The sequence below is a fragment of the Nerophis ophidion genome, linkage group LG07 (genome assembly GCF_033978795.1).
Source record: "Nerophis ophidion isolate RoL-2023_Sa linkage group LG07, RoL_Noph_v1.0, whole genome shotgun sequence".
In the NCBI taxonomy this organism is placed as follows: Eukaryota; Metazoa; Chordata; class Actinopteri; order Syngnathiformes; family Syngnathidae; genus Nerophis; species Nerophis ophidion.
Window position 1 is genome coordinate 25,848,615 of NC_084617.1, and position 27,733 is coordinate 25,876,347.

Sequence of the window (27,733 nt, forward strand, 5' to 3'; positions counted from 1 at the left end):
TTATTTTATTTTCAACAAATTTGCATAAATAAAAAAAACTTTTTTTTGTATTATTGTGTGTAGAATTTTGAGGACAAAATTGAATTTGTAATAAGGCTCTAACAGAACAAAATGTGGAAAAAGTAAAGCCAGTGAATACTTTGAGGATGCTGAGTACGTGCCCTGCATGCTGGTTCTCCTCGGGCTCCCCACGCCTGACCTTTGCACCCCTCCCCTCCCAGGCAGTAAAATCCAGGTCATCTGGCTGGTCATGACTGATTGGCTACGGTCGGCGGCATAAATGGCACTCAAAAGTCATAAGGTTTCCAGAATTGCAGCTATTTACAACGTTGGCCAGGCTTTGCACGTCAGCACACAGAGCCAAACCGCTATCGGATTTACTTGCAGTATTGTAACGGGGGTCGCCAGGGTGAAATGTAATGAGAAAAAGTTGCAATTTGTTGACTCTAATAACACAAAGCTGCCATGCAGGCTGTTTTAAAAAATAATAATTGAGGCATAATGTTGTGAATTATTGACAAAATTTAATATCGAATAATGTATGTTTTTGTCATAACCGGGAACATAGTTTTCTATGACAAAAATGCCATAAAACAAACAAAAAATGTTAGAAAAAATAATACAAACGCATAATCATTAGAGAGATCTGACGTTGATCAAAAGATTTCTGAGTTGAAAGTAAAACAAAATAAAAATAAATAAATAAATAATAAATGGGTTGTACTTGTATAGCGCTTTTCTACCTTCAAGGTACTCAAAGCGCTTTGACACTACTTCCACATTTACCCATTCACACACACATTCACACACTGACGGAGGGAGCTGCCATGCAAGGCGCCAACCAGTACCCATCAGGAGCAAGGGTGAAGTGTCTTGCTCAGGACACAACGGACGTGACGAGGTTGGTACTAGGTGGGATTTGAACCAGGGACCCTCGGGTTAAAGCTTGACTTATTTTTAACACGTATATGAAAGGGGCTGTGGAGAGGGGCGTGTTCCACGCGTCCCCTGCGGGCGGGGTGTGTGCCATGAAGCAGCCAACAGGTGAGTGGATACCTCAGCTGGAACTAGTTATCTAATCACCTGTTCCCTTTATTAGCAGCGCTGGAGACCATGAAGCGAGAGAGAGGCATGAGGACGCAGGAGGAGGCAGGACAGACGCACAGAGACGAACAAGAGACAGCTGAAAAGCTGGACAGACGGACAATTGTGTAAAGTAAAAGATGTACTAAAGACTGTGTCGAACCTGAGAAGCTGGACAGACGGACAATTCTGTAAAGTAAAAGATGTATTAAATACTGTGTCAAACCTGTATCCTGAGCTGTGTGATACTGTGGTCAGAAGAAGCCGGGCGAGACGCAGGAAACCTCCACAGGGCCTTTTTGGACCCCTTTATGTTTTTTGAATCCCTGAATTTTTGTGGATTTGTTTGTTTTTCAAATTTCCGCTCAAAAAATAAAAATGAATTACAATCAATGTCGTCATGAATTATTGATCTAATCAGATACTTCACATTCAATATTCCACTTTCAAGAATATTTTGTTAGAAAAATACTGCATATTTTGAGTCTTTGCCATAAAAAAAAGTTTTGTTTGACACAAAAAGACAAAAAACGAGCCAAAAAACATGAAAAAAATTATAAAAACTTATAGTCAACGGATAGATCTGACTTTGATTTAGGGATTTATAAGTTGAAAGTAAAAAAAAAAAAAGCAAAGTATGACCTATTTTTAACATTTTAATGAATGTTTTTTGGAATCCCTAAATTTTGGTTGATTAGTTTTTTTTTAAGAACAGTCATCACTCAAAAGATAATAATGTCATAAAATCAATGTAGTTATGAATTATTGACCTGTTTAATTACTTCACATCAAATAGTCCACTTTGAAATAATTTTAGGGGAAAATGTTGTATATTTTGTGTGTTAAGTTTCATTGCTCAAAAAATAATAATGAATCATGATCCTTGTAGTTATGAAATAATGACCGATTCAAGGCTCCAATTACTTAATTTCAAATATTACACTTTGAAATATTGTTGGGGGGAAATATCGCACATTTGCCATAAAAAAAACAATGTTTTGTATGACGAAAAGGGCATAAAAAATAATAAACGTACAATCGATGACTAAATGTACAGTTGATCTAGAGATTTATGGGTTGAAACAACAAAAAATAAAAGAAAAGTATGACTTATTTTTAAAACTTCTTTGAATGTGGCCTGTTAAATCCCCTAAATTTTGGGGGCATGTTTGTATCTGTCATTGCTAAAACAAATTGTCATGTTCCGTGGTCTGTATTATGTTTTTGTTATTTTCTGTTGTTTTGAACTCCATTAGTTCCTGCTTTTTGGTGCTCTCTTGTTTGTTTTGGTTGCCATGGTGACATATGATTTTCACCTGCCGCTGGTGTTCGGACGATCACCTGGCTCTAATCAAGAGACTATTTAAACGGCCTTTGCCAATCAGTCGGTCTGGCGACATTGCTCCTTTCATGCCACAGTTTCCATGCTTGGTTCACACTGCTCGTGTCATGCGATTGTTTTCTTCATGCCTTGCCAAGTAAGTTTTGTTTATTCATGCAACAGTTAGCGAGGTTTTGTTTCATGTCCATAGTTCAGGCTAAGTGCTAGTTTTGTTTCCTGTGCTACATTGTGCTTTTGCCTTGTGTGCCTTTTTGTTTTCACCTTTTTTTGGGTCAAGATTAAATCATGTTTTTACCTGCACACCTTGTCCAGAGTAGTCCGTTTGCATCCCGGGAGAACAAACTTTGCAGTAAACTGCGTAAACCCCAGCCTCATGACAAAAAATAATGAATCAAAATCAATTTTATGAATTATTGACCTATTTAATTACTTCACATCAAAGTTTCCTCTTTGAAATATTGTGGGGGTAAAATATTGCATATTGTGTGTGTTTTCTATGACAAAACAAGAAAAGAGAAAAAAAAACAACCATAAAAAGATAATTAAAACTTATTTGTGGATAGATCTGAAGTTGGTCTACAGAATTGTGTTGAAAGGTAAAAAAAATATTGATGACTTATTTTTAAAAACTTTTATGAATGGGAGCCCTTTTGGATCCCCCTTTTTTTTTTTAATTCCTGAATTTTGGAGGATATTTTTTTTTAACTGAAATCGCTCAAAAAATAATAACGAATCAAAATTTGTTTTAATGAACTATTGACATTTTCAAAGCTACAATTACTTCACATTTTTATTTTTTATTTTTTAATTTCTCCCCGCTTGTGTACCTGTATCTCACCTTTTTTTGTAAGAGGTGCCGGAAGTTGGCAGACCCGTCAGCAATCCTGTTCTGTCTCCCTGTAATGTTTGTCTGATCTTGATTGGGATTGTGCTGAAAATTTTAATTTCCCCTTCGGGGATTAATAAAGTATTTCTGATTCTGACATCAAATATTACACTTTGAAATATTTTGGGGGGAGGGGGGGAATGGTGCATTTTTTTGTGTATTTGCCATAAGAAAAACGTTTTTTATGACAACATGCACAAAATAATAAAAACGTATAATCAACGGATACACGTGAAGCTAAAATTCAATTATGACTTCCCTATTTGACTTATATGAATATTTTTTTACATTTTGGACTTTTAGTGGCTGCGATGAGGTGGCGACTTGTCCAGGGTGTACACCGCCTTCCGCCCGATTGTAGCTAAAATAGGCGCCAGCGCCCCCCGCGACCCCAAAAGGGAATAAGCGGTAGAAAAAGGATGGATGGATGAATGGACTTTTAGTGAATTTTTTATTTTACAAAAACTCGCTCAAAAAATGAATCAAAATTAATGTACCAGTAGTTATGAATTTTTGACCTATTTAATAAATTATCACACTTTCCCCTTTGATTTTTTTGGGGGGGGCGGGGGGCAGTTTTTCTTTAACAAAGATGGCATACATTTACAGTGTTTTAGAATAACAATGTAAAAAAACTGCAAGAAGCGTGCGTGTTTGGAATATGGGCTTCATATCACTGAATGTTCACATGCAATGAGTGTCAATAACGCTGCAACATTGTGACGGTGGCACCAGCTGTCACATGCACACGCACACACACACACACACACACACTTCGCTGGTTGCAACTGCTTTAAAGGAGGATGGACTTGGACCTTTCATCCACTTCACTCACGTTGTTGACAACAAAAATAGATTCCCCACTGTTATTTTTGTATAAAATGTTTACACAAGAGGAATCAATCTCTTGGAGCAGGGGTGTCCAAACTACAAGGCGGGTCAAGTGCGAGCCGCTGGCGTTTTCAATTTGTCCGGGCGTGGATACGAACAGCCAGTGGTCTGATAACTACCACTTTGTTGAAAGTCAGACATTATTGATTGTATCTCGTGCACAGCATTCACTTATATGACTCAATCTAAAACAACCTTCCCTCGTCATGGTGCAGGAAAACAAAACACATGGTCACACATGACACAAAACTTTGAGGATTTACGGAAGTAAACAAAGTAGTATTCGAACTCTCATACTCTTAATATCCAATTATAATCATTATTATTCATATATCCATTATATTATTATAATACACACACACACACATCCATCCTTTTTTCTACCGCTTATTTCCCTTTGGGGTTGCGGTGGGCGCTGGTGCCTATCTCAGCTACAACCGGGCGGAAGGCGGTGTACACCCTGGACAAGTCGCCACCTCATCGCAGGGCCAACACAGATAGACAGACAACATTCACACTCACATTCACACACTAGGGCCAATTTAGTGTTGCCAATCAACTTATCCCCACGTGCATGTCTTTGGAGGTGGGAGGAAGCCGGAGTACCCGGAGGGAACCCACGCATTCACGGGGAGAACATGCAAACTCCACACAGAAAGATCCCGAGCCCGGGATTGGACCCTGAATACTCAGGACCTTCGTATTGTGAGGCAGACGCACTAACCCCTCTGTCACCGTGAAGCCCCACACACATATATATATATATATATATATATATATATATATATATATATATATACATACACACACACACATACTCGGGCTGCGAATTTTTGGGTGTCCCACGATTTGTTTCAATATCGATTCTCGGGGTCTCGATTCAATTCAAAATCAATTATTTTTTTCAATTCAACACGATTCTCAAATCAAAAACGATTTTTTTCCCGATTCAAAAGGATTCTGTATTCATTCAATAAATAGGATTTCAGCAGGATCTACCCCAGTCTGCTGACATGCTAGCAGAGTAGTAGATTTTTGTAAAAAGCTTTTAAAATTGTAAAGGACAATATTTTATCAACTGATTGCAATAATGTAAATTTGTTTTAACTATTAAATGAACCAAAAATATGACTTATTTTATCTTTGTAAAAATATTGGACACAGTGTGTTGTCAAGCATATGAGATGCGATGCAAGTGTAAATGTCTAATGATAATGTCAATGAGGGATTTTTAATCACTGCTATGCTGAAATTATAAAAAAAAAAAAAATCGATAAAAAAAAAGGGAATCGATTCTGAATCGCACAACGTGAGAATTGCGATTCATATTTGAATCGATTTTTTTCCAACACCCCTAATATATATATATATATATATATATATATATATATATATATATATATATATATATATATATATTCCTACACATACACATACATGTACAAACCTCGTTTCCATATGAGTTGGGAAATTGTGTTGGATGTAAATATAAACGGAATGCAATGATTTACAGTTACAACTGTCACACCTGGGTGAAGTATTGTCTGAGTTTTGTTTGGTTTCATGTTGTCTTGTCATTTCCTGTTTTATTTTGAAAGGTTAACTCTCCCTCTCGTTTCAGGTCACTTGCCCTTCCTCCTGTTTCACTGGTCTGATGTCTCTCCTGATTGCCTGATTGTGCCCACCTGTGTCACCCTCCCTCATGTGTATAAATGTCTGGTCTTCCTCTTGTCTTGTGCCAGAGTATATCGTCTCGCTACGTGCCTCCAGCCTTGTCCATAGCCCTGAACCAAGATTTGCTAAGTATTGCCTTGCCTTATTTATTGATTTCTTTGTTTCCTCTGAGAAAGTGTGATTTTTTTGTTAAAGTTTTTGGTCAAAAATTTTGTGTCTAATTTCAGTGCTTTGCCTTCTTTTTTTCCCCCTCCTCTTGGAGCGCTTTAGTTTGTAGTTTTCTCAGCTTTTTATAGCGCACTTTCTGTTAAAAAGTTATTGTCTCCTCTGCGTGAGTGATTTACCTTTTTTTTAGCTAATCATAGATTGTTGTTATTTTGTTTAATTTGTGTGTAATTTTACTATTGCCTTTTTCCTCCCTATGGAGTGATTTTCTGTTTATTGCGTTTTGCCTATGTCTTTATCATAGATTCCATAGCCGCTTTGCTTTAATCACTCTGTTCAATGAGATTTCAAAGAAAACTTAAATAAAGCCTGTGTCAATTGTCCCCCTTCTGCACCTGAGTCCTCATTCTTGCCAAGGTTTAACAACAACCCAGAATTTCAACCCAGATTCAATTGAATGTACTACAAAGACAAGATATTTGATGTTCAAACTCATAAATTTTTTTTTTTTTTTTTGCAAATAATAATTAACTTAGAATTTCATGCTAAAATACTTGGGTAAGGGCATGTTCACCACTGTGTTACATCACCTTTTCTTTTAACACTCAATAAACATTTAGGAACTGAGGAAACTATTTGAAGCTTTGAAAGTGGAATTCTTTCCCATTTTTGTTTTATGTAGAGCTTCAGTCGTTCAACAGTCCGGGGTCTCCGCTGTCGTATTTTATGCTTCTTAATGCGCCACACATTTTCCATGGGAGACAGGTCTGGACTGCAGGCAGGCCAGGAAAGTACCCGCACTCTTTTTTTATGAAGCCACGCTGTTGTAACACGTACTGAATGTGGCTTGGCATTGTCTTGCTGAAATAGGCAGGGGCGTCCATGAAAAAGACGGCGCTTAGATGGCAGCATATGTTGTTCCAAAACCTGTATATTTCAGCATTAGTGGTGCTTTCACAGATGTGTAAGTTACCCATGCCTTAGGCACTAATGCACCCCCATACTATCACAGATGCTGGCTTTTAAACTTTGCGTTGATAACAGTCTGGATGGTTCGCTTCCCTTTTGGTCCAGATGACACGATGTCGAATATTTCCAAAAACAATTTGAAATGTGGACTCAGACAACTGACCACTTTTCCACTTTGCATCAGTCCATCTTAGATGATCTCGGGCCCAGAGAAGTCGGCGGGGTTTCTGGGTGTTGTTGATAAAACGGCTTTCGCTTTGCATAGTAGAGCTTTAACTTGCACCTACAGATGTAGCGACAAACTGTATTTAGTGACAGTACTTTTCTGAAGTGTTCCTGAGCACCACGTGGTGATATCCTTTAGAGATTGATGTCGGTTTTCGGATACAGTGCCGTCTGAGGGATCGAAGGTCACGGTCATTCAATGTTGGTTTCCGGCCATGCCGCATACGTGGAGTGATTTCTCCAGATTTTCTGAGCCTTTTGATGATATTGTGGACCGCAGATGTTGAAATCCTTAAATTTCTTGCAATTGCACTTTGAGAAAACGTTGTTCTTAAACTGTTTGACTATTTACTCACGCAGTTGTGGACAAAAAGGTGTACCTCGCCCCATCCTTTTTTTGGGAAGCGTTTTTTATACCCAATCATGGCACCCACCTGTTTACAATTAGCCTACACACCTGTGGGATGTTCCAAATAAGTGTTTGATGAGCATTCCTCAACTTTATCAGTATTTATTGCCACCTTTACCAACTTCTTTGTCACGTGTTGCTGGCATCAAATTCTAAAGTTAATGATTATTTGCAAAAAGTTTATTAGTTTGAACATCGAATATGTTGTCTTTGTAGCATATTCAATTGAATATGGGTTGAAAATTATTTGCAAATCATTGTATTCCGTTTATTTTTACATCTAACACAATTTCACAACTCATATGGAAATTGGGTTTGTAGTTATTTTGCATGCAGTCAGATTTTCGCCCCAAGCCAAATTTTTTTAACCCAATGCGGCCCCACCCAGTAAAAATGTTTGGACACCGCTGTACTAGAGGAATATGGACGCAACTTGAATGAATGTGTGTCCTCCCCTTGCAAATACACACATTTTATTGTGTTCATAAATTTCATTGGATTCAAAACTAAAAGTTTCGGCATCATCACTTTGCCCAATGCAGATTCACCATTCATCACTTTATGTGATTTTTATGCAGTCATCCTTAGTACTCCATTGCTTTTAACCCAATAGAACCTTGGTTTTCATGTTTAGATCTGCGGTGTCCAAACTACAGACGCTATGCAATTTTTGCCTGCGAGACGTCATGAGATCAATAATGCGTCATCTTCAAATTAAATTTTTGTAAAAACTTACAAATTGCTGCCTTTTTGTCAACAATGTTGATTTTTGAGATCATCAGACATCAGGTCAATGAACCTTAAATTTAGTTGAGACGCACTACCACAGCATTTATTTATATGACAGATTCCAAACAACCTTCCCCAGTCATGGTGGAAAAAAAGGCAACTAACAGAAAAATCAACACCCATGGTCACACATAACACAACCTCTTTACTGAACTTTGTGGATATTAAAAAAACAACAAAAAAAACGCCTCAACACCATAAAAAAATCAAATTACACCCATTTAATAAATCCATTAGAGTGTATAATGGGAAAAAATGCAAAACACTTTCCCACCACATCCAAACACTTATCATGTTTTGCGCATTTTAGCTGCTTGATAGTTCTGATTGATTACACATCTTTAAGAAGGTCGTCTTGGAAGTAAACAAAGTGGAAGTCAAATATTCCTATAGTTTTTCTAGACCAATGCGGCCTACGGGACAAAAATTTGGGACACTCCGGGTTTCGATGTATATGGCGGTTTTCCTTTACATTTTCTGTGTTTAAATCCCATTGTATACACTTTCTTACAGTTTTCCGACTCCAGTTTTGTTCTTCATGTGTCTTGCTGAGCATTTTTTCTCTTTTCAAAACATTTTATATGGCGTTTCCTGACGTTGTCCTTGGTCTACCAGTATTTTACAAGCATCTCATGTAGTGTGTAATTGCTTCATACTTTAAACACAGCTGACTGTGAACAGTCAACATCTTGTGCAACATGTCCCCTTCTTGAGAAACTGATAACTTTGTCTCAATTGACATGTCTCATGTGGGAGCCATGATTCATGTCAATGCACCTGCTGCAACAGCTCTCCAAGGTGTGGACACTCCTTTTAACAAACGCATTTCATCTGGTGCAGGTGTTAGCTCTGGAAATTAACATTTACAGAGTGATACCATCGTTTTTTTACTGAAACTACCACCATTAATTTTCTTGCTTTATTTGAGTGTTTCCTAAAACAGAAACGTTATTTGTCATGTCGATCGTTTGCGTCACGTCTGTTTTCTGCAGAGGTGGGACCAAGTCATTGTTTTGCAAGTCACAAGTATGTCTCAAGTCTTTGCCCTCAAGTCTCGAGTCAAGTCCCGAGTCAAGACAGGCAAGTCCCGAGTCAAGTCCAAAGTCAATACTGGGAAGTCTCAAGTCAAGTCCCAAGTCCTGCATTTTGAGTTTCGAGTCATTTCAAGTCATTTTAACCACAGACTAATATATGTACACAGATTGTGTATGCTTTTAAAACGCTGTATGTATTCATTATTAAAAAAACTGTGCTTACACTGCACTTCCTAATAGCACTATTAAACAGTTATTCTAAACATTTAACTCATTCCTTTACAGTATAAACACATTTTAAAAAACAAGTGCAACTGTACTTATTTGCACAAAAGTGTTAACATTGTATTTCCATGGAATATTGCATTGTAACTAGTTCATCAGCAGTTTATATCCAGTTCTTACCTTATCTCATTGATCTCATCTCACACTATATATGTGTTTATGTGTGCGTACACATAAAAAACATAACAAATACATGAACATAACAATGAACAGTGCTGTACTTTTTAGATGTCAGGGCTCTATGGAATATGTACACATATTCTTAATATAGTATACATTTTAACTGACCTTTATTTGACTACGTTTGGCTTTTTGTAGGTGGCTAAAATATGCGGTGCTGCTGACCGCCGTCTAACGTTACGTTACTGTTTGTGATACATTCACTAACGTGACGTTATGTATAGGTACCTCATGCAACCCTGCCTAAAAAAAAAATCACTTGACAAAAAGTATGAATAAGGTAGCGAACTGCAGTGGACGCAACAGATTGTTGTGTTTGCAATGACGTTATAACCATAGACATCTTATAAGTAGACGCAGAATTGGCTGCTGTGACGCAAGCAATTTGGCCGCCATCTTGAAGTGGTGATGAGGAGCCGGCAAGCAGCCTAAACCGACAGTTGACAGGTATAAAACAAACATGCTGGGCTGGTATTCAGCGTTTTCCTGCTCAAATGAGCGGACTGTTGAAAATAGGAATTGGGGGATTACTTTTCACAAGTAAGATTTAACATTAACATACTATTGGTTGTATTTTGTGAAAATAATATTACCACAGAGTTAAGCAGGAGCAAAGAACTACAATATTTGTATGTGAAAATCACAAAGAAATCTTCTGGGGGAGGATGACCCCCCTACAGGTATGTGGTTTACAAACTTACAGACCCACCTAAAACAAAATTCACCAGCCGCCACTAATTATGATGCATTTTCATTCTATTGTAACCACAGATAAGTCTTCAAGTAACAATATTCAAATACTAACTTTGTTGGGTAAGACAGAATTTGGTTTTATTCTGAATCCAGTGCAACAGATTGGTGGTTTTAGCTGAAATAAAGACTTTCAGGTGTTTATATATGTTTAAGTATTTGGCAGACACTTTTAACCAAAGCAACATACATGAAAAATACATACAAAACAATCACTGTAAACATGATCATTTAAGGGAAGAATGTAATAGAAAATATAAATACAAAGTGTCAAGACAGAATAAACTCTCTGCTGTTGCAGCAACAGAGTATAAGTCTATAACAGTGGTTGTCAATCTTTTTTAAGTGATGTACCCCCTGTGAACATTTTTTTAATTCTAGTACCCATTAATCAGAGCAAAGCATTTTTGGTTGAAAAAAGAGATAAAGAAGTAAAATACAGCACTATGTCATCAGTTTCTGATTTATTAAATTGTATAACAGTGCAAAATATTGCTCATTTGTTGTGGTCTTTCTTGAACTATTTGAAAAAAAAAAAGATGTAAAAATAACTAAAAACTTGTTGAAAAATAAACAAGTGATTCAATTTTAAATAAAGATTTCTACACATAAAAGTAATCAACTTAAAGTGCCCTCTTTGGGGATTGTAATAGAGATCCATCTGGATTCATGAACTTAATTCTAAACATTTCTTCACAAAAAAGAAATCTTTAACATCAATATTTATGGAACATGTCTACAAAAAAATCTAGCTGTCAACACTGAATATTGCATTGTTGCATTTCTTTTTACAGTTTATGAACTTACATTCATATTTTGTTGAAGTATTGTTCAGTAAATATATTTATAAAGGATTTTGAATTGTTGCTATTTTTAGAATATTTAAAAAAAAATATCATGTATATACCCCTTGACATACCCTGAAGTACCCCCATTTGAGAACCACTGGTCTATAGGTCCGTAAGATATATAGATATCTAATGTATTCATACATTGTTTATGTAGGATATACGCATGTATATATAACCTAATCATATTGTTTCTTTAATTTAAAAATAGCTGACTGTTTTTTTCCCCTTCTCTGGGATTATATTCCCAGTTTTGATCTCAGACGTCTGGTCACTTATAGCATATAAGAATATTCTATTACTGTTAAGCAAATTATGAACACGCCAAGACATGTGTCCTTTATCATAATTACACGTATGACAAAAAAGCGCGTGAATATCAGTGGTATTCAGTGAGGTAATATGAATTAAATGTGCTGACAGTTAATTGCTCCTGCCAAAGGAATTGCCCTGAGTGGAGTGGATCACCACGCCAAGTTGGCGGCCGCGCGTCACGTCAGCGGCAATAGGCAGTAGCGCTCGATGCCGCGTCTACTTATAAGATGTCTATGGTTATAACGTTAGCAGTGAGTTTACAGCCTCACAACTACACAACAAATAAAAGTTACGTTACTCAGCCAATAAACGTTAGCTTACATTCAAAACGTACCCTTCTTTGTGCAACTTCAAATGTCGAACGAAGTTGGAAGTTGTTGCGTCTCCGTCTGTAATCTTCCAACCGCATGATTTGCATACGGCACTTCCTGTTTTGTTGATCAAGTCGTAGTTTTAATACCCGAACGAAACACTTTATGGCATAATTTTCCTCACTTATTCTTCTGTTGTTTGAGAGCAGCTCTGCTTGGTTTTCCTGCAATTTGATTGGATGAATGCTGTGTGACGAAAATAACGTGGATGTAATTTGATTGGCTGTTGTACTGACAGGTCGCGCACAGGCTGTCATCGCACACACGCTGACAAGCACGCGTACACAATGGAAGATACGGAGCGCTCCTGAATAACTTTTTAATCGTTGGGTTTTGGGGAAAGTTGCAAGTCATCTCAAGTCAAAAGGCTCAAGTCCAAGTCGAGTCCCAAGTCATTGATGTTAAAGTCAAAGTCGAGTTGCAAGTCTTTTTACATTTTGTCAAGTCGAGTCTAAAGTCATCAAATTCATGACTCGAGTCTGACTCGAGTCCAAGTCATGTGACTCGAATCCACACCTCTGGTTTTCTGATTGTTTTTCTACAAAATCTGACAACTGAATGAACATCCTCCAAGTCTGCTGAGTCGTCGTGTTTGCCAGGGCTTGTTAGATTGCTGCAATTGGAAAAATGGCAACACGATTATTTTTTTACTGAGAAACGGGTTTGGTTTTCGTAGTTTTTACAGTGCATTACTGTAAATTGAAAAATAAAAATGTTACAATAATGTTGATTGAGCTTTCAGTTGTTTATGGGAAAATCTATGGTTGTTGCTTTTTACACTGCAATCCTGTAAATAGACAAACACTAACACTTTTTTTTTTCACAATAAAATTCTGTCAACTTAGATACCAGGATTTTATTTTTATTTTTATTTTTTTTGCTGTAAACCATACAACAGTTTTTTTTTATGGTAAAATTCTGCCAACTGAAGTTTATTTTTTTAACCGTAAAATCAATGGTCGTTTTTTTCTACAGTCCATTATCGTAGATAGAAAAATGCTAGTACTGATTTTCACAGTACTAGTGTGTTTTTTTTTCCGTTTGTTTTTTTGCAGTAGGCTACTGTAAATTGAAAAATAGTACCACGGTTTGTCTTTTTTTGTGGTAAAATGTTGGCAACTGGGCTGCCATTTTTTTTTACCATAAAATATGTGTTCTTTTTTTTTTTTTACAGTGCACAGTAAATAGAAAAGTGCTAGAACTGTTTTTTACAGTTAAATTCTCTCAACTGAGGTTACTTTTCTTTTAGTTAATCGACGTACTTTTTTTTACACTGTAAATGGTAAATCGATAGCATTGTTTTGTGTTTTTTTTTTCGTAGTGCAATTACTGTAAAATCGATGGTCGTTTTTTCAGTGTATTACCGTAAATGGAAAAACATCACCCATTTTATTTTTACAGTAAAATTCTTGCAACCGAGATTTCAGTTTGTTTGTTTCTTTGCGTAAAATGCCAGCGTTGTGTTACTGTAAAATGTACGATTATTTTTTACAGTACATTACATTACCGTAAATTGGAAGACTGTGCCACTGTTTTTTTAGCATTAAAATTCTGCAGACACAGGTGACAGCTTTTTTATTATCGTAAATCGAAGGTGGTTGTTTTTACAGTACATGACTGTAAATTGAAAAGTAGTACTACTGTTTTTTGTGTGGTAAAATGTTTGCAACTAAGCTGACAGTTGTTTTACCATAAAATCTATGGTCCTTTTTTTACAGTACAATACTGTAAATGGAAAACTGATACCGCTGTTTTGTTTTTGTTTTTTGTGGTAAAACTTACTGTAAAATCTATGGGTTTCTTTCACTGTGTATTTATTACTGTACATGGAAAAAAACTACTGCTGTTATCATTACAGTAAAATTGTGATGACTGAGATCACAGTTATTTGTTTTTATCCGCAAATTGATGGTCATTTTTACATTTTAAATGGAAAAACAGTTCCACATTTTTCTACGGTAAAATTCTGGTGACTGAGGTGACTTTTTCCTGTTTTTTTTACTTTAAATTGACGATCGTTGTTTTTACATTACTGTAATTTACTGTAAATTGAAAAACAGTACCACTGTTTTTTTACAGTAAAATTCTGACAACTGAAGTGATATTTGTTTTTTGTTCATTCTTTTTTAGCTTAAATTTACGGCCGTTGTTTTTCCAGTGCATTACTCTAAATTGAAAAGCAGTACCATTGTTTTTTGCAATAAAATTTTGGCAGTTGCGCTGCCATTTTTTTTTACTGTAAAATTGGCATTTGCTATGAATGGACAGACTCAACTGCTGTTATATGTACAGTAAAATTGTGATGACTGAGATGCCAGTTGTTTGTTGTGGTTTTTTACCGCAAATGTATGGTCGTTTTTACAGTGCATTAATGTAAAAAGAAAAACACCACCACTTTTATTTGTACAGTAAAATTCTGGCAACTGATATGCAAGTTTGGGTTTTTTAGCGTAAAACGCCAGCTTTTTATTACTGTAAAATATCCATTTGTTGTTTTTACAGTACATTGCTGTACATTAAAAAAACAGCACTACCCAATTTTTTTTACAATGAAATTCTGGCAACTTAAATAACAGTTGGGTTTTTTTTAACTGTAAATTGATGGTCGTTTTTTACATTGCATTACTCTAAATTTAAAAGCGATAGCATTGTTTTTTACAGTAAAATTTTGCCAACTTAGCTGACAGGTTTTTTTTTTTAAGCAAAATTGTCTTTAAAAAATTTTTTTTACAGTGTATAACAGTAAATAAAAAACACTATATCTTTTATATTTCCAATAAAATATTGTCAATTTAGATACCAGTCAGAGTTTGCATGTCCTCCCCGGGACTGCGTGGGTTCCTTCCGGGTACTCCGGCTTCCTCCCACTTCCAAAGACATGCACCTGGGATAGGTTGATTGGCAACACTAAATTGGCCCTAGTGTGTGAATGTGAGTGTGAATGTGGGTCTGTCTATCTGTGTTGGCCCTGCGATGAGGTGGCGACTTGCCCAGGGTGTACACCGCCTTCCGTCCGATTGTAGCTAAAATAGGCACCAGCACCCCCCGCGAGCCCAAAGGGAATAAGCGGTAGAAAATGGATGGATGGACAACCACTTTTATTTTTACAGGAAAATCCTGCCAACTTAGATGAGTTTTGAAAAACATTTTTTACCACAAATTGACTGTCATTTTTAAACTGCATTACTGTAAGTTCAAAAGCAATGCCACTGTTTTTTACTGTGAAATTCTACCAACAGAGGTGACAGTTTATTTTTTTTGTTTTGTCTTCTTTACTGTAAATTAACGGTCTTTTTTTTTTACACTGCATTACTGTAAATTGAAAAGTGGTACTATTGTTTTTTGTTTTGTTTTTTACAGTAAAAAAAAACACTACCACTTTTATTTTTACAGTAAAATCTTGAAAACTTAGATGACATTTTTTATTTATTTCATTTATGTTTTTACTGTAGTAATTGGACTGTCGTTTTTACAGTGCATTACTGTAAGTTGTAAAAAAAACTTTTGTTTTTTACAGTAACAGTTTGGCAACTAAGCTCCCAGGTTTTTTTTTTTTTTTACCTTAAAATGCCACTTTTATTTTTACAGTAAAATCCTGGAAACTTAGATGACAGTTTTTTATGTAAATGGGCTGTTGTTTTTACAGTGCATTACTGTAAGTTGAAAAATAGTACCATTGTTTTTTTTTACGGTAAAATTCAGCCGACTGAGGTGAGTTATTTTTTAAATGTTATTTTATACTGTAAATTGACAGTCGTTGTTTTTACAATGCATTACTATTACATCGAAAAGCAGTACCATTGTTTGTTTGTTTACAGTAAAATGTTGGCAACTAAGCTCTCAATTTGTTTTACCTTAAAATCTATAGTTGTAAAATTGTGATGACTGAAATGCCAGTCATTTGTTTTTGTCATCAAATGTAAAGTTGTTTTGACAGTGCAGTACTGTCAATTAAAATTACCACTTTTATTTTTACAGTAAAATTCCTACAAACTTTGACAGTTTTTTGTTGTTTTTTTTACTGTAAAGAACAATTGCAGTGCATTAGTGTTATTTTGATAAACAGTTCCACTGTTTTCTATAATAAAATTCTGCCGACTGAAGTGATTTTATTTTTTTACCGTAAATCACCATTTATTTTCTTGGTTTCTTTATGTTAGTGGTTCTTAACCTTGTTGGAGGTACCGAACGCCACCAGTCTCATATGCGCATTCACCAAACCCTTCTTTAGTGAAAAATAAAATGTTTGTTTTTTTTCAAATTCAAGAAAAAGACACATGTTCTTTTATTGGTGCACAAAATGAATCTTGCATTATCATCACCTTGTTCAAATAACAAAACCAACACAGTGCATGAACTCACAACAAATTACACACCTTACACACATTACCATGAATTGATTAACATGGACCCAACTTCAAAAACGTATTCGTGTGTAACCATTTAGTGGTCAATTGTAGGGAATATGTGTAAACTGTACTGTTTCATATAATGTATTATCTTCCTTTGTAATCTGGTAGTAAAAGTTTCAATTGATCAATCAAACAACCTGCAAATCAGATGGAAAATTAGAGGCAACATTGTTTGGGGGTATCCATAATACGCTGATAGGGAAAAGTTTTTATGTACACGATAAGTCGGATGTGTCTTTACCTCTGTGGCGGGGGCTCCGCCGAACCCCTGAGGCCGACTCATTGAACCCCAAGGGTTTGATCAAACCCAGGTTAAGAACCACTGCTTTAAGTGTTTTTTAGAGCCAAAAAGTTGGGTTGGTGTAATCAAAATAATCTTGTTTGGCACAAAAGTGCTACTTTTTTTAGTACAAAAGCATCACGCCAACAAAAGACCCATGAGAATAAATCCCGGTCAGCGTTCTTGGAAGTGTTTGATTTGATGTGTTTGCGTCCTCTGCAAGACTGGGAGGGAACATTTTGGCAGTCAACATGTTTTACGAGTGGTCTTGGTGGTGGGGGCGGGGGGTCTCGGACAAGACTGTGTGGTGAAGTCACCTGGTGCGGGTCTGAAATAGCCTCCAGAGGCTATAAAGGGATCTTAGTCTGGATCCTTCCATCAGACCGAGGTCCTGACCGCCTGTGCAAGAGAAGGAAGCGCATAAAGTCGGTGGGAACGAAAGTGAGGGTTTACAAGAACGACAAAAGGATCTTTTTGGGGGGAACTTTCCAGGTCTCTAAAGTCCCCCCTGCTTGGCCAAGGGGAGGGGGATCAAGACGGGTGCAGGGATGAAGTACAATTACCACGTACCAGCGTCCACGTACACGCGCCGCCCCCATTTCACGCCCGTACTCGCACAGTCCGGTCAGTACAGCGCCGCCTCAAGGTACGGGTCAGGTCAGTACAGCAGTACGCACAGCGTGCCATCCTACTACACGCCCGCGTACTACACGCCCGCGTACACGTCCGCCCGCTACGGCGCGACACGCCGCACGCTCGCGCGGGACAAGCCGGCCCCGGTGATCCCGGCCGTGCCCGCGAAGAAGAGTGTGCACTTCCCCAACGACATCGTCTTCCAGGACCTGGTGCGCCGTGGCGAGCTGGAGCAGATCGTTCGCTTCGTCCGGACGAGGAAGGTTCGTGTGGACGCGCTCTTTCCCTCGGGTGAGTAGCTCGCCATTTCTGACTTCATATGGCGTGCGAGGATGTAGATTTTGACGATTTTATTCGAGCGTAAAATATACCTTGTTTTTTTTTTTTTACAGCGAATTACTGTGAATGAAAAAACTGTTATTCATACGGTAAAGTTCTGACCAATGGACTGACAGGTTTTATGATCATTGTTTTACAGTGCATTACTGTAAATTAAAAGACAGTACCACTTTTTTTTTCTCTGTAAAATTCTAGCTACTGAGCTGTAGGTGTTTTTTATAGCGTAAAAATAGTTTTTACAGCGTTACTGTAAATCGAAAAACAGTACTACTGTTTTTTACAGTAAAATTATGATGACCAAACTGTCATTTTTATCTCAGTAAAATGTATGCAATTGATTTTATAATGCATTACTGTTCACGGTGGCAGAGGGGTTAGTGCATCTGTCTTACAATACGAAGGTCCTGCAGTCCTGGGTTCAATCCCAGGCTCGGGATCTTTCTGTGTGGAGTTTGCATGTTCCCCCCATGAATGCGTGGGTTCCCTCCGGGTACACCGGCTTCCTCCCACTTCCAAAGACATGCACCTGGGGATAGGTTGATTGGCAACACTAAATTGGCCCTAGTGTGTGAATGTGAGTGTGAATGTTGTCTGTCTTTCTGTGTTGGCCCTGCGATGAGCTAGCGACTTGTCCAGGGTGTACCCCGCCTTCCGCCCGATTGTAGCTGAGATAGGCGCCAGCGCCCCCTGCGACCCCAGAAGGGAATAAGCGGTAGGAAATGGATGGATGGATGTAAATTGAAAAACGTTACCACTGTTTTTTTTCCAGTAAAATTCTGGTCACTGAGTTGCCAGTTTTTTTGTTAGTTTTTTTTTTACCGAAAAATCGTTGATTTTTACAGGGCATTACAGTAAATCCAAAAATGGATAAGTGTTTTTTCACGGTAAAAAAATGCTGGTGACTAAGCAGTCCGCTTTCTTTACCGTGAAATCTACAGCCGTTGTTTTTACAGTGTGTAAATGCAAATTGAAAAACGGTACCACTGTTAAATTACAGTAAAATTCTGAAAATTGAGGTACCATTTTTATGCCGTAAAATGTACATCATTGATTTTATGGTACATTACTGTAAATTGAAAAAAGTTACCACTGATTTTTAATGGGAAAATTCTGGCCGCTGAGTTGCCATTTTTTTATTAATTTTTAATTGTTTTTACTGTAAAATATTTGATTTTACAGGGCATTAGGTACCTGTTTTTTTTTACAGTAAAATCAAGGTGACTGAGCAGTCTGAATTCTTTACCGTAAAATCTATAGCCATTGTTTTTACAGTGTGTAACTGAAAATATAAAAACGATACAACTGTTTTTTTACAGTAAAATTATGACAATTGAGGTACCATTTTTATCCCGTAAAATGTATGTAATTGAATTTACAGTGCATTACTGTACATTTAAAAAAGGTACCACTGATTTTTACAGTGAAATTCTGGCCACTCAGCTGCCAGTTTGTTTGTTGTTGTTATTGTACCGTACAATCGTTGATTTTACAGTGCATTACCACTGTTTTTTATAGAAAAATTCTGGCCACTGAGTTGCTAGTTTTTTTGTATGTTTTTTTGTTTTTTTACCGTAAAAATAATTTTACAGTGCATTATGGTAAATCCAAAAATGTACCTGTTTTTTTTTTACAGTAAAATGCTGGTGACTGAGCAGTCTGCTTTCTTTACGTAAAAATCTACAGCCGTTTGTTTTTACAGTGTGTAACTGTAAATTGAAAAAGGGTACCCACTGTTTTTTTTTTTACAGTAAAATTATGACAACTGAGCTACATTGTTTCCCCTAAAATTTATGTAATTGTTTTTTACAGTAAATTACTTTAAAATTGAGAAAAGGTACCACTGATTTTTACTGAAAAATTCTGGCCACTGAGCTGCCAGTTTTGTCAGTTATTTTACCGTAACATCATTGTTTTTTTTTACAGTACATTACTATAAATAGAAAAACATTACCACTATATTTATTTGATAAAATTCTGTCGATTGAGATTTCAAGTTTTTACCCTAAAATCGGTGAAAATTGTTTTTACAGTGTATTACTGAAAATCAGGGGTCACCAACCTTTTTGAAAGCATAGCTACTTCTTGGGTACTGATTATTGCAAAGGGCTACCAGTTTGATACACACTTAAATAAATTGCCAGAAATAGCCAATTTGCTCAATTTACCTTTAACTCTATGTTATTAATAATAATGATACTTATCTTTGTGAAAACACTGATCGTCTTAATGATTTCTCACAGTAAATATATATAGAACAGATCCATATTTTAAAAAAAAATGGGTTTTTGTGTCTGTCATTCCGTCGTACATTTTTTTCCTTCTACGGAAGGTTTTTTGTAGAGAATAAATGATGAAAAAAAACAATTAATTGAATGGTTTAAAATAGGAGAAAACACGAAAAAAAAATGAAAATTTAATTTTGAAACAAAGTTTTTCTTCAATTTCAACTCTTTTTTTTCAGCCGGAAAAAAGAAGAGAAAAACTAGCTAATTCGAATCTTTTTGAAAAAATTTAAAAAAGAATTTATGGATCATTAAATAATTTTTCCTGAGTAAGATTAATTTTAGACTTTTGATGACATGTTTTAAATAGGTTAAAATCCAATCTGCACTTTGTTAGAATATATAACAAATTGGACCTAGCTATATTTCTAACAAAGACAAATCATTATTTCTTCTAGATTTTCCAGAACAAATTTTAAAGAAATTCAAAAGACTTTGAAATACGACTTAAATTTGTTTCTACAGATTTTTTAAATTTGCCAGAATATTTTTTTAAACAATTTTAATCATAAATTTGAAGAAATATTTCACAAATATTCTTTGTCGAAAAAACAGAAGCTAAAATGAAGAATTAAATTAAAATGTGTTTATTATTCTTTACAATAGAAATAATTAATTTACTTCAACATTAATTTAAATTGTCAGGAAAGAAGAGAAAGGTCATCTGTGTTACATCTGTTTGGCATTGTGATGCCGGGTTCGATTCCCTCGAGGATGCGTCGAAATTGAACACAGCAAAGGTAAGATATACAAAATTTATTTAAATAACAAAAAGAGCTATATAACAAAAATGCTAGAGCTAGTAGAAATAAAACAAACAAAGGACGCTAGCATAAAAGCTAGGATATATAACAATGAGAAATAAACTGGCACGTAGGCACATAAAACAGTAAAACAAAAACTTCAGCATGAGAACTGGAATGAACAATGAATGGCTAGCGTGAAAAGCTTAGCGAGAATATACATACGAAATAGAGTGCAGGCGTAACTTGTTGCGTGAAAAGCAAATCATGAACCCAGGCTGAACAAACAAAAGAGGACGGCTTATAAAGTGACGGTGATTATAGCAGGTGTGCGGGGCGTGAGCAGCAGGTGAACTGATGTGTAACCATAGTGATGGACAAAAACAGGAAATAAACGGGTCAGACTGAAAATGAAAAAACAAATATGTGAAGATCTGAGCAGCAGATGCAACAATCTGGTCCTTACCGGCTACCTGGTGCCCGCGGGCATCGCGTTGGTGACCCCTGCTGTAAATGGTAAAACGGTAGGCAGCCGCTATTATTTTTACGGTAAAATTCTGGCGATGGAGGAGACAATTTTTCTAAGGGTTAAGTGTGTTTTACAGTGTATTACTGTAAATGTAAATATGATAGGCTATTGCCATTATTTTTTTAACGGTCAAATCTGTTTTTACAGCTACTGTAAATACAAAAACAGTACCACTAATAATTTTTAAGCGGTACTGTTTTTGTTTACCGTAAAATCGAGAGCCATTGTTTTTACAGCATGCGCTACTGTTAATGGAAAAAAGTAGCACTGTTATTTTTAAAGATAAAATTGTTGTGACCGAGCTGCCAGTATTTTTACTGTAAAATTATTGTTTTTACAGTATATTAGCCTTAAAATAGCCTTTGTTTTTACGGTAAAATTTTGGCAAAAGAGCTGACAGTTTTTTGTGTTTTTTGTTTTTTTTTGTGTAAAATCTGTTTACAGCAAATTACTGTAAACGGTACCACTGCTATTTTTAAGGTAAAATGGTTGCGACTGAGCTGTCAGTATTTTTACCCTAAAATAGTTGTTTTTTCCGGTGCAATACTGGAAAAAAAAACAACAAACGTTAGGCTGCCGTGATATTTTTACCGTAAAATTGTTTCAACTGAGCTGCCAGTTTTGTTGCGTAAAATCAGTGTAAAATCTGTTTACAGCCAATTGCTGTAAATGGACAAACAGTACCACTGTTATTTACCGTAAAGTAATATTGTAAAAAGTGCCATTGTAGTTTTTGCCGTATGACACGTTTTATTGGGCATGAGGTACATGTGAGCTATAAAATCATGTGGTGTGTTGTGTGCAGGTATGGCCGCGCTACACGAGGCGGTGCTGACGGGAAACCTGGAGGTGGTCAAACTATTGGTCAAGTACGGCGCAGACGTGCATCAGAGGGACGAGGACGGCTGGACGCCGCTGCACATGGCCTGCAGTGACGGCTTCCCCCAAATTGCGAGGTACGTCAAATGATTCCGAAATGAAAAATGAAAAATGGCTGAATCGGGGACTCTATGGACCGCCGACCGCCGACGTCTTCAATTTGGCTCGCAAGATGTTGTGAGTAATCAGGACTTTGGTTGCAGGGAAATTTCATTTTATTTTTGAAGGTACATCATAATCTGTTGCCATCTTGTGGTCAGTATGAGCAAGTCAGGCCAATGACCAATTATAACACTTTGAAAGGAGTAAAGCGCTGCATTTACTTGTATGAACCATTGCAACCAACCTTCCCTAATCATGGGGGTGTGGGGTGGGGGGTCTAACCAACAAAAAATGCCAACAGACATGGTCACACAACACAATATAAAACAACAAAAACTTTCATGCACAATAAAAAAAATCAAAATTACACCATTTAAAAAATCCATTACAAAGCATGATGGGAAAACCGCAATACACTCCACATTTATTCATGTTTGGCACATTTTAGCTGCTTGATATCTGTGTTGGCCCTGTGATGAGGTGGTGACTTGTCCAGAGTGTACCCCGCCTACCGCTCAAATGCAGCTGAGATAGGCTCCAGTACCCCCCTGACCCCAAAAAGGGACGAGCGGTAGAAAATGGATAGATGGATATTTCTAATTGTTTACAAAAATTATAAGGAGGTTGTCATGGAAGTAAACAAGGTACAAGTCAAACTTTCACATACTCTTAATATACAATTATACTAATTATATGTGCAATATATTAATATAATATGTACACATACGTATACACATATATATGTATATACGCATATATATATATATATTATATACGTATGTGTATGTATATATATGTATATACATATATAATTACATATATATGTATGCATATATATATATATATATGTGTGTGTTTGTGTATATATATATGTATATGTATGTATGTATATGTGTAAATGTATTTATGTATATGTATATATGTGTTTATATGTATAGTATATATATGTATATATATATATGTAAAAATATATGTATGTATGTATATATATATATATATATATATATATATATATATATATATATATATATATATATATATATATATATATATATATATATATATATATATATATGTTATACAGTTTATGTTACTTTACATGCAGTTGGCTTTCGGCCCTAGACCAAATTTTTGTAGCCCGATGTGGCCTTCAGCGCAGAAGGTTTGGACACCCCTCTGCTAGATGAAGCAAAAACAACAACGGACCAGTAGCATGACAAACTAGTGACATGCTCGATCATATTTTTGATGATTTATTTCTTTAATTCAATGAATATCATCCACTTCGTCTTCCAGGCACTGTCCTTCACGCTCACTTTATTTACAAACCTTTTTTGGAAAACAAAGTTTACGTTGTCCATCCGTGGCTATATGGGTTGTACTTGTATAGCGCTTTTCTACCTTCAAGGTACTCAAAGCGCTTTGACACTACTTCCACATTTACCCATTCACACACACATTCACACACTGATGGAGGGAGCTGCCATGCAAGGCGCTAACCAGCACTCATCAGGAGCAAGGGTGAAGTGTCTTGCTCAGGACACAACGGACGTGACGTGGTTGGTACTAGGTGGGGATTGAACCAGGGACCCTCGGGTTGCGCACAGCCACTCTCCACTTTTCCACGCCGTCCCTAATGCTAGCAAATGAGACTGGATGTTTTGGCCCGATCCCCCTCGGGGTTCACTGTGATATTCACCATGCCGAGTAGTTGGAGTGAGGGATGTTTTTCACTCACATTTTTGCTTGCATTTTACAGCCTAACAAATAGCCAATAGACAGCTCTTAAAGGCGACGTGCACTTTTTGGGGAATTTTGCCTATCCTTCGCAATCATAATGAGAGACAAGAAAACTTTTTTTTTTTTGCATTCTAACATGTAAATATCGTCTCGTTCTTGGTAGCTAGCAATGCAGCTGATGGTAACCAATCAATTCTACTTCTAAATCACTTTAGAAATGCATTGAATAACTGCCAACAATACTCAATTTATGTTCTGTAACCTGTGTAATAACCAAACTGTAGCAACATTGTTTTTCTCAGAGCGAACACTGAGGAACTCTTTTTCTAGTGTAGTAACCCATTGGCATGCTTAGATATTAGCCGTAAAAGCTAACTACGGCAAGAGATAAGCTAGCTTCCACGTCAGCACTAGAATCACGTTTGTGTTTGTAATGCACAACACTGTGATAAGACACCAATCTGTACTGAGAGAAAAACATAAAAAATCATATTACAGTATCTGTAAAGTATTATTTCATGTTTTGTTTGTACACAGCTAGCCAGACAGCGTATTTACTGTAGTTGTAATAACCCGCACGGCGTGCTGTATGTATCATGATCAATATTAAAGTGACTTACTGAATGGACAGTTTGGTCTGTTTGGTCCAGTTGGTCCGGGGAAGTTTTTTTCCGGTTTATTTAGAGGCCAGGATCTACCAGTGTAGATCAGACCCAAGGTGCAGACAGTGCAAAGAAGCCCCTCAGACAGTCCAGCACATAGTAGCAGGCTGTAAGATGCTAGCTGAATCAGCGTACATGGAGAGGCACAACCAAGTGGCTAGGATAGTATACAGGAACATCTGCAACCAGTATGGAATATAAGTACCCAAATCCCGATGGGCCATACCACAGAAGGTGGCTGAGAACAACAGGGCCAAGGTTCTGTGGGACTTCAGCTTCCAAACTGACAAAAAGCTCCTGGCCAACCAACCAGACATAGTGGTTGTGGACAAAGAGCAGAAAAGTGTGGTGGTGATAGATGTGGCAATCCCAGCGGACGCCAACATCAGGAAGAAGGAACACGAGAAACTTTTGAACTACCAAGTGTTGGAGGAGCAGGTGGAACGGATGTGGAAGGTCAAGGCCAGCGTGGTCCCCGTGGTAGTGGGGGCGCTTGCCGTTTGGGGCAGTAACCCCCAAACTAGGAAAGTGGCTCCAATAGACTCAGGAACAACATCTGATGTCTCAGTCCACAAGAGCGCTGTCCTAGGAACACCCAAGATACTGCGCAGAACCCTCAAACTCCCAGGCCTCTGGTAGAGGATGACACAGATACCACCCCACCAGGGTGAGAAGATTATATACGTATATATGTGTATGTATGTATGTATATACAGTACAGGCCAAAAGTTTGGACACACCTTCTCATTTATTGTATTTCTTTATTTTCATGACTATTTACATTGTAGATTGTCACTGAAGGCATCAACACTATAAATGAACACATGGAGTATGTATTTAACAAAAGAAGGTGAAATAAATGCAAACATGTTTTTATATTCTAATCTCTTCAAAATAACAACCCTTTTCTCTGATTTCTTTTTCGCACAATCTTGGCATTCTCTTGATAAGCTCCATGAGGTCATCACCTGAAATGGTTTTCACTTCACAGGTGTGCTTGAAGCTCATCGAGAGATCTTTCTGTGTGGAGTTTGCATGTCCTCCCTGTGAATGGGTGGGTTCCCTCCGGGTACTCCGGCTTCCTCCCACTTCCAAAGACATGCACGTGGGGATAGGTTGATTGGCAACACTAAATTGGCCCGAGTGTGTGAATGTGAGTGTGAATGTTGTCTGTTTATCTGTGTTGGCCCTGCGATGAGGTGGCGACTTGTCCAGGATGTACCCCGCCTTCCGCCCGATTGTAGCTGAGATAGGCGCCAGCGCCCCCCGCGACGGTAGAAAATGGATGGATGGATGGATGGATGGATGGGATATATATATATATATATATATATATATATATATATATATATATATATATATATATATATATATATATAAATATATATATATATATATGTATATATATATATATATATATATATATATATATATCGGTATGCATGTATATACACATCTATATATATGCATATTTATACACACATATATACACACACACATATACATATATATATATCGGTATGCATGTATATACACATATATATATGCATATTTATACACACATATATACACACACACATATACATATATATATTAGGGGTGGGCAAATTAATGCGTTAATTATGAGTTAACGCATCAATCTATTAACGCCAACAATTATTTTATCGCACATTTGCGTATGTTGTTTACATGCTTTTATTTTGTTAACGCCTTTTCTTAACAAGATGGCGTCGCCCGGGGTCGAGGGGCTCTTGGTAAAGATGCAACATTTGGCAAAAATAACGGACAATTCTGCAAATTTCATGGCTGGCTTACAGCGTGGTCACTCCGGGATCACTTACGACCGCCAGACAATTCTGGATGTGGATAGATCGGGCCGTTTTGGACTGAATGACGCGTGCTTGCTAGACCGGCTAGCTAGCATGGGAATACTTTGCCGGCTACATCCAGCGGGCTGTGAAGCAGCGGAGTATATGTGTTGTCTGTCTATTTATCAATAATGCAGACGAGGAGTGTTGGCTGAGTTCTTAACGTTTGCTTTCAGAGCGTGCATATCACAACATACAAGATGCTGTCATGGCGACACAACCTATACCGGGCTACCGCGCATGCTCGTCACTCCTGTTGCATGCTGGGTAGGGTAGTTATTTTATTCCCTGGCTCATAACATCAAACAATCGGAAAATTCCCATCATATCAATTCCTAGATATACATCCATCCATTTTCTACTGCCTATTCCCTTTCGGGGGGCGCTGGCGCCTATCTCAGCTACAATCGGGCGGAAGGCAGGGTACACCCTGGACAAGTCGCCACCTCATCGCAGGGCCAACACAGATAGACAGACAACATTCACACTCACATTCACACACTAGGGCCAATTTAGTTTTGCCAATCAACCTATCCCCAGGTGCATGTCTTTGGAAGTGGGAGGAAGCCGGAGTACCCGGAGGGAACCCACGCATTCAAGGGGAGAACATGCAAATTCCACACAGAAAGATCCCAAGCCTGGATTTGAACCCAGGACTGCAGGAACTTCGTATTGTGAGGCAGACGCACTAACCCCTCTGCCACCGTGAAGCCATAATTATTTTAAGTGCACTACGCAGAATAAACACAACATTATTAATATTGCTACTACAGATAATTTGATCAAAAATTCCCTAAAACAGCCCACTACCTATAATATAGTTTTTTTAAACATAAGATCCCTGATAAAAAAAAAAATTCTGCTGTTACCTCAGAAATTGCCTGTTCAGATGTTATGATTGTGGCTCAGAGATTTGTATGTAGATTATATTTATTTTCCATAACAAACAGGATAACTTAAATACCCTGGCAGTGGCAATAAGCTTAAATATTTGTATTTACATTTTTTGAGTTGATTTTCATAAAATATGCTATTTAACTGCTACTGT

At 37.1% G+C, this 27,733-nt stretch overlaps 1 protein-coding gene across 1 annotated transcript in view; it reads left to right on the forward strand.

Annotated features, from left to right (window-relative positions):
- Positions 1–17,274: 17,274 nt before the first annotated feature.
- Positions 17,275–27,733, forward strand: part of ppp1r27a (protein phosphatase 1, regulatory subunit 27a) — a 13,724-nt gene continuing 3,265 nt past the window's right edge. Inside the window, exons 1-2 of the mRNA XM_061905811.1 lie at positions 17,275–17,832; positions 22,240–22,390. Coding sequence (XP_061761795.1) covers positions 17,457–17,832; positions 22,240–22,390 — 527 coding nt within the window. The 5' untranslated portion in view covers positions 17,275–17,456. The remainder of the gene's footprint in view (positions 17,833–22,239; positions 22,391–27,733) is intronic.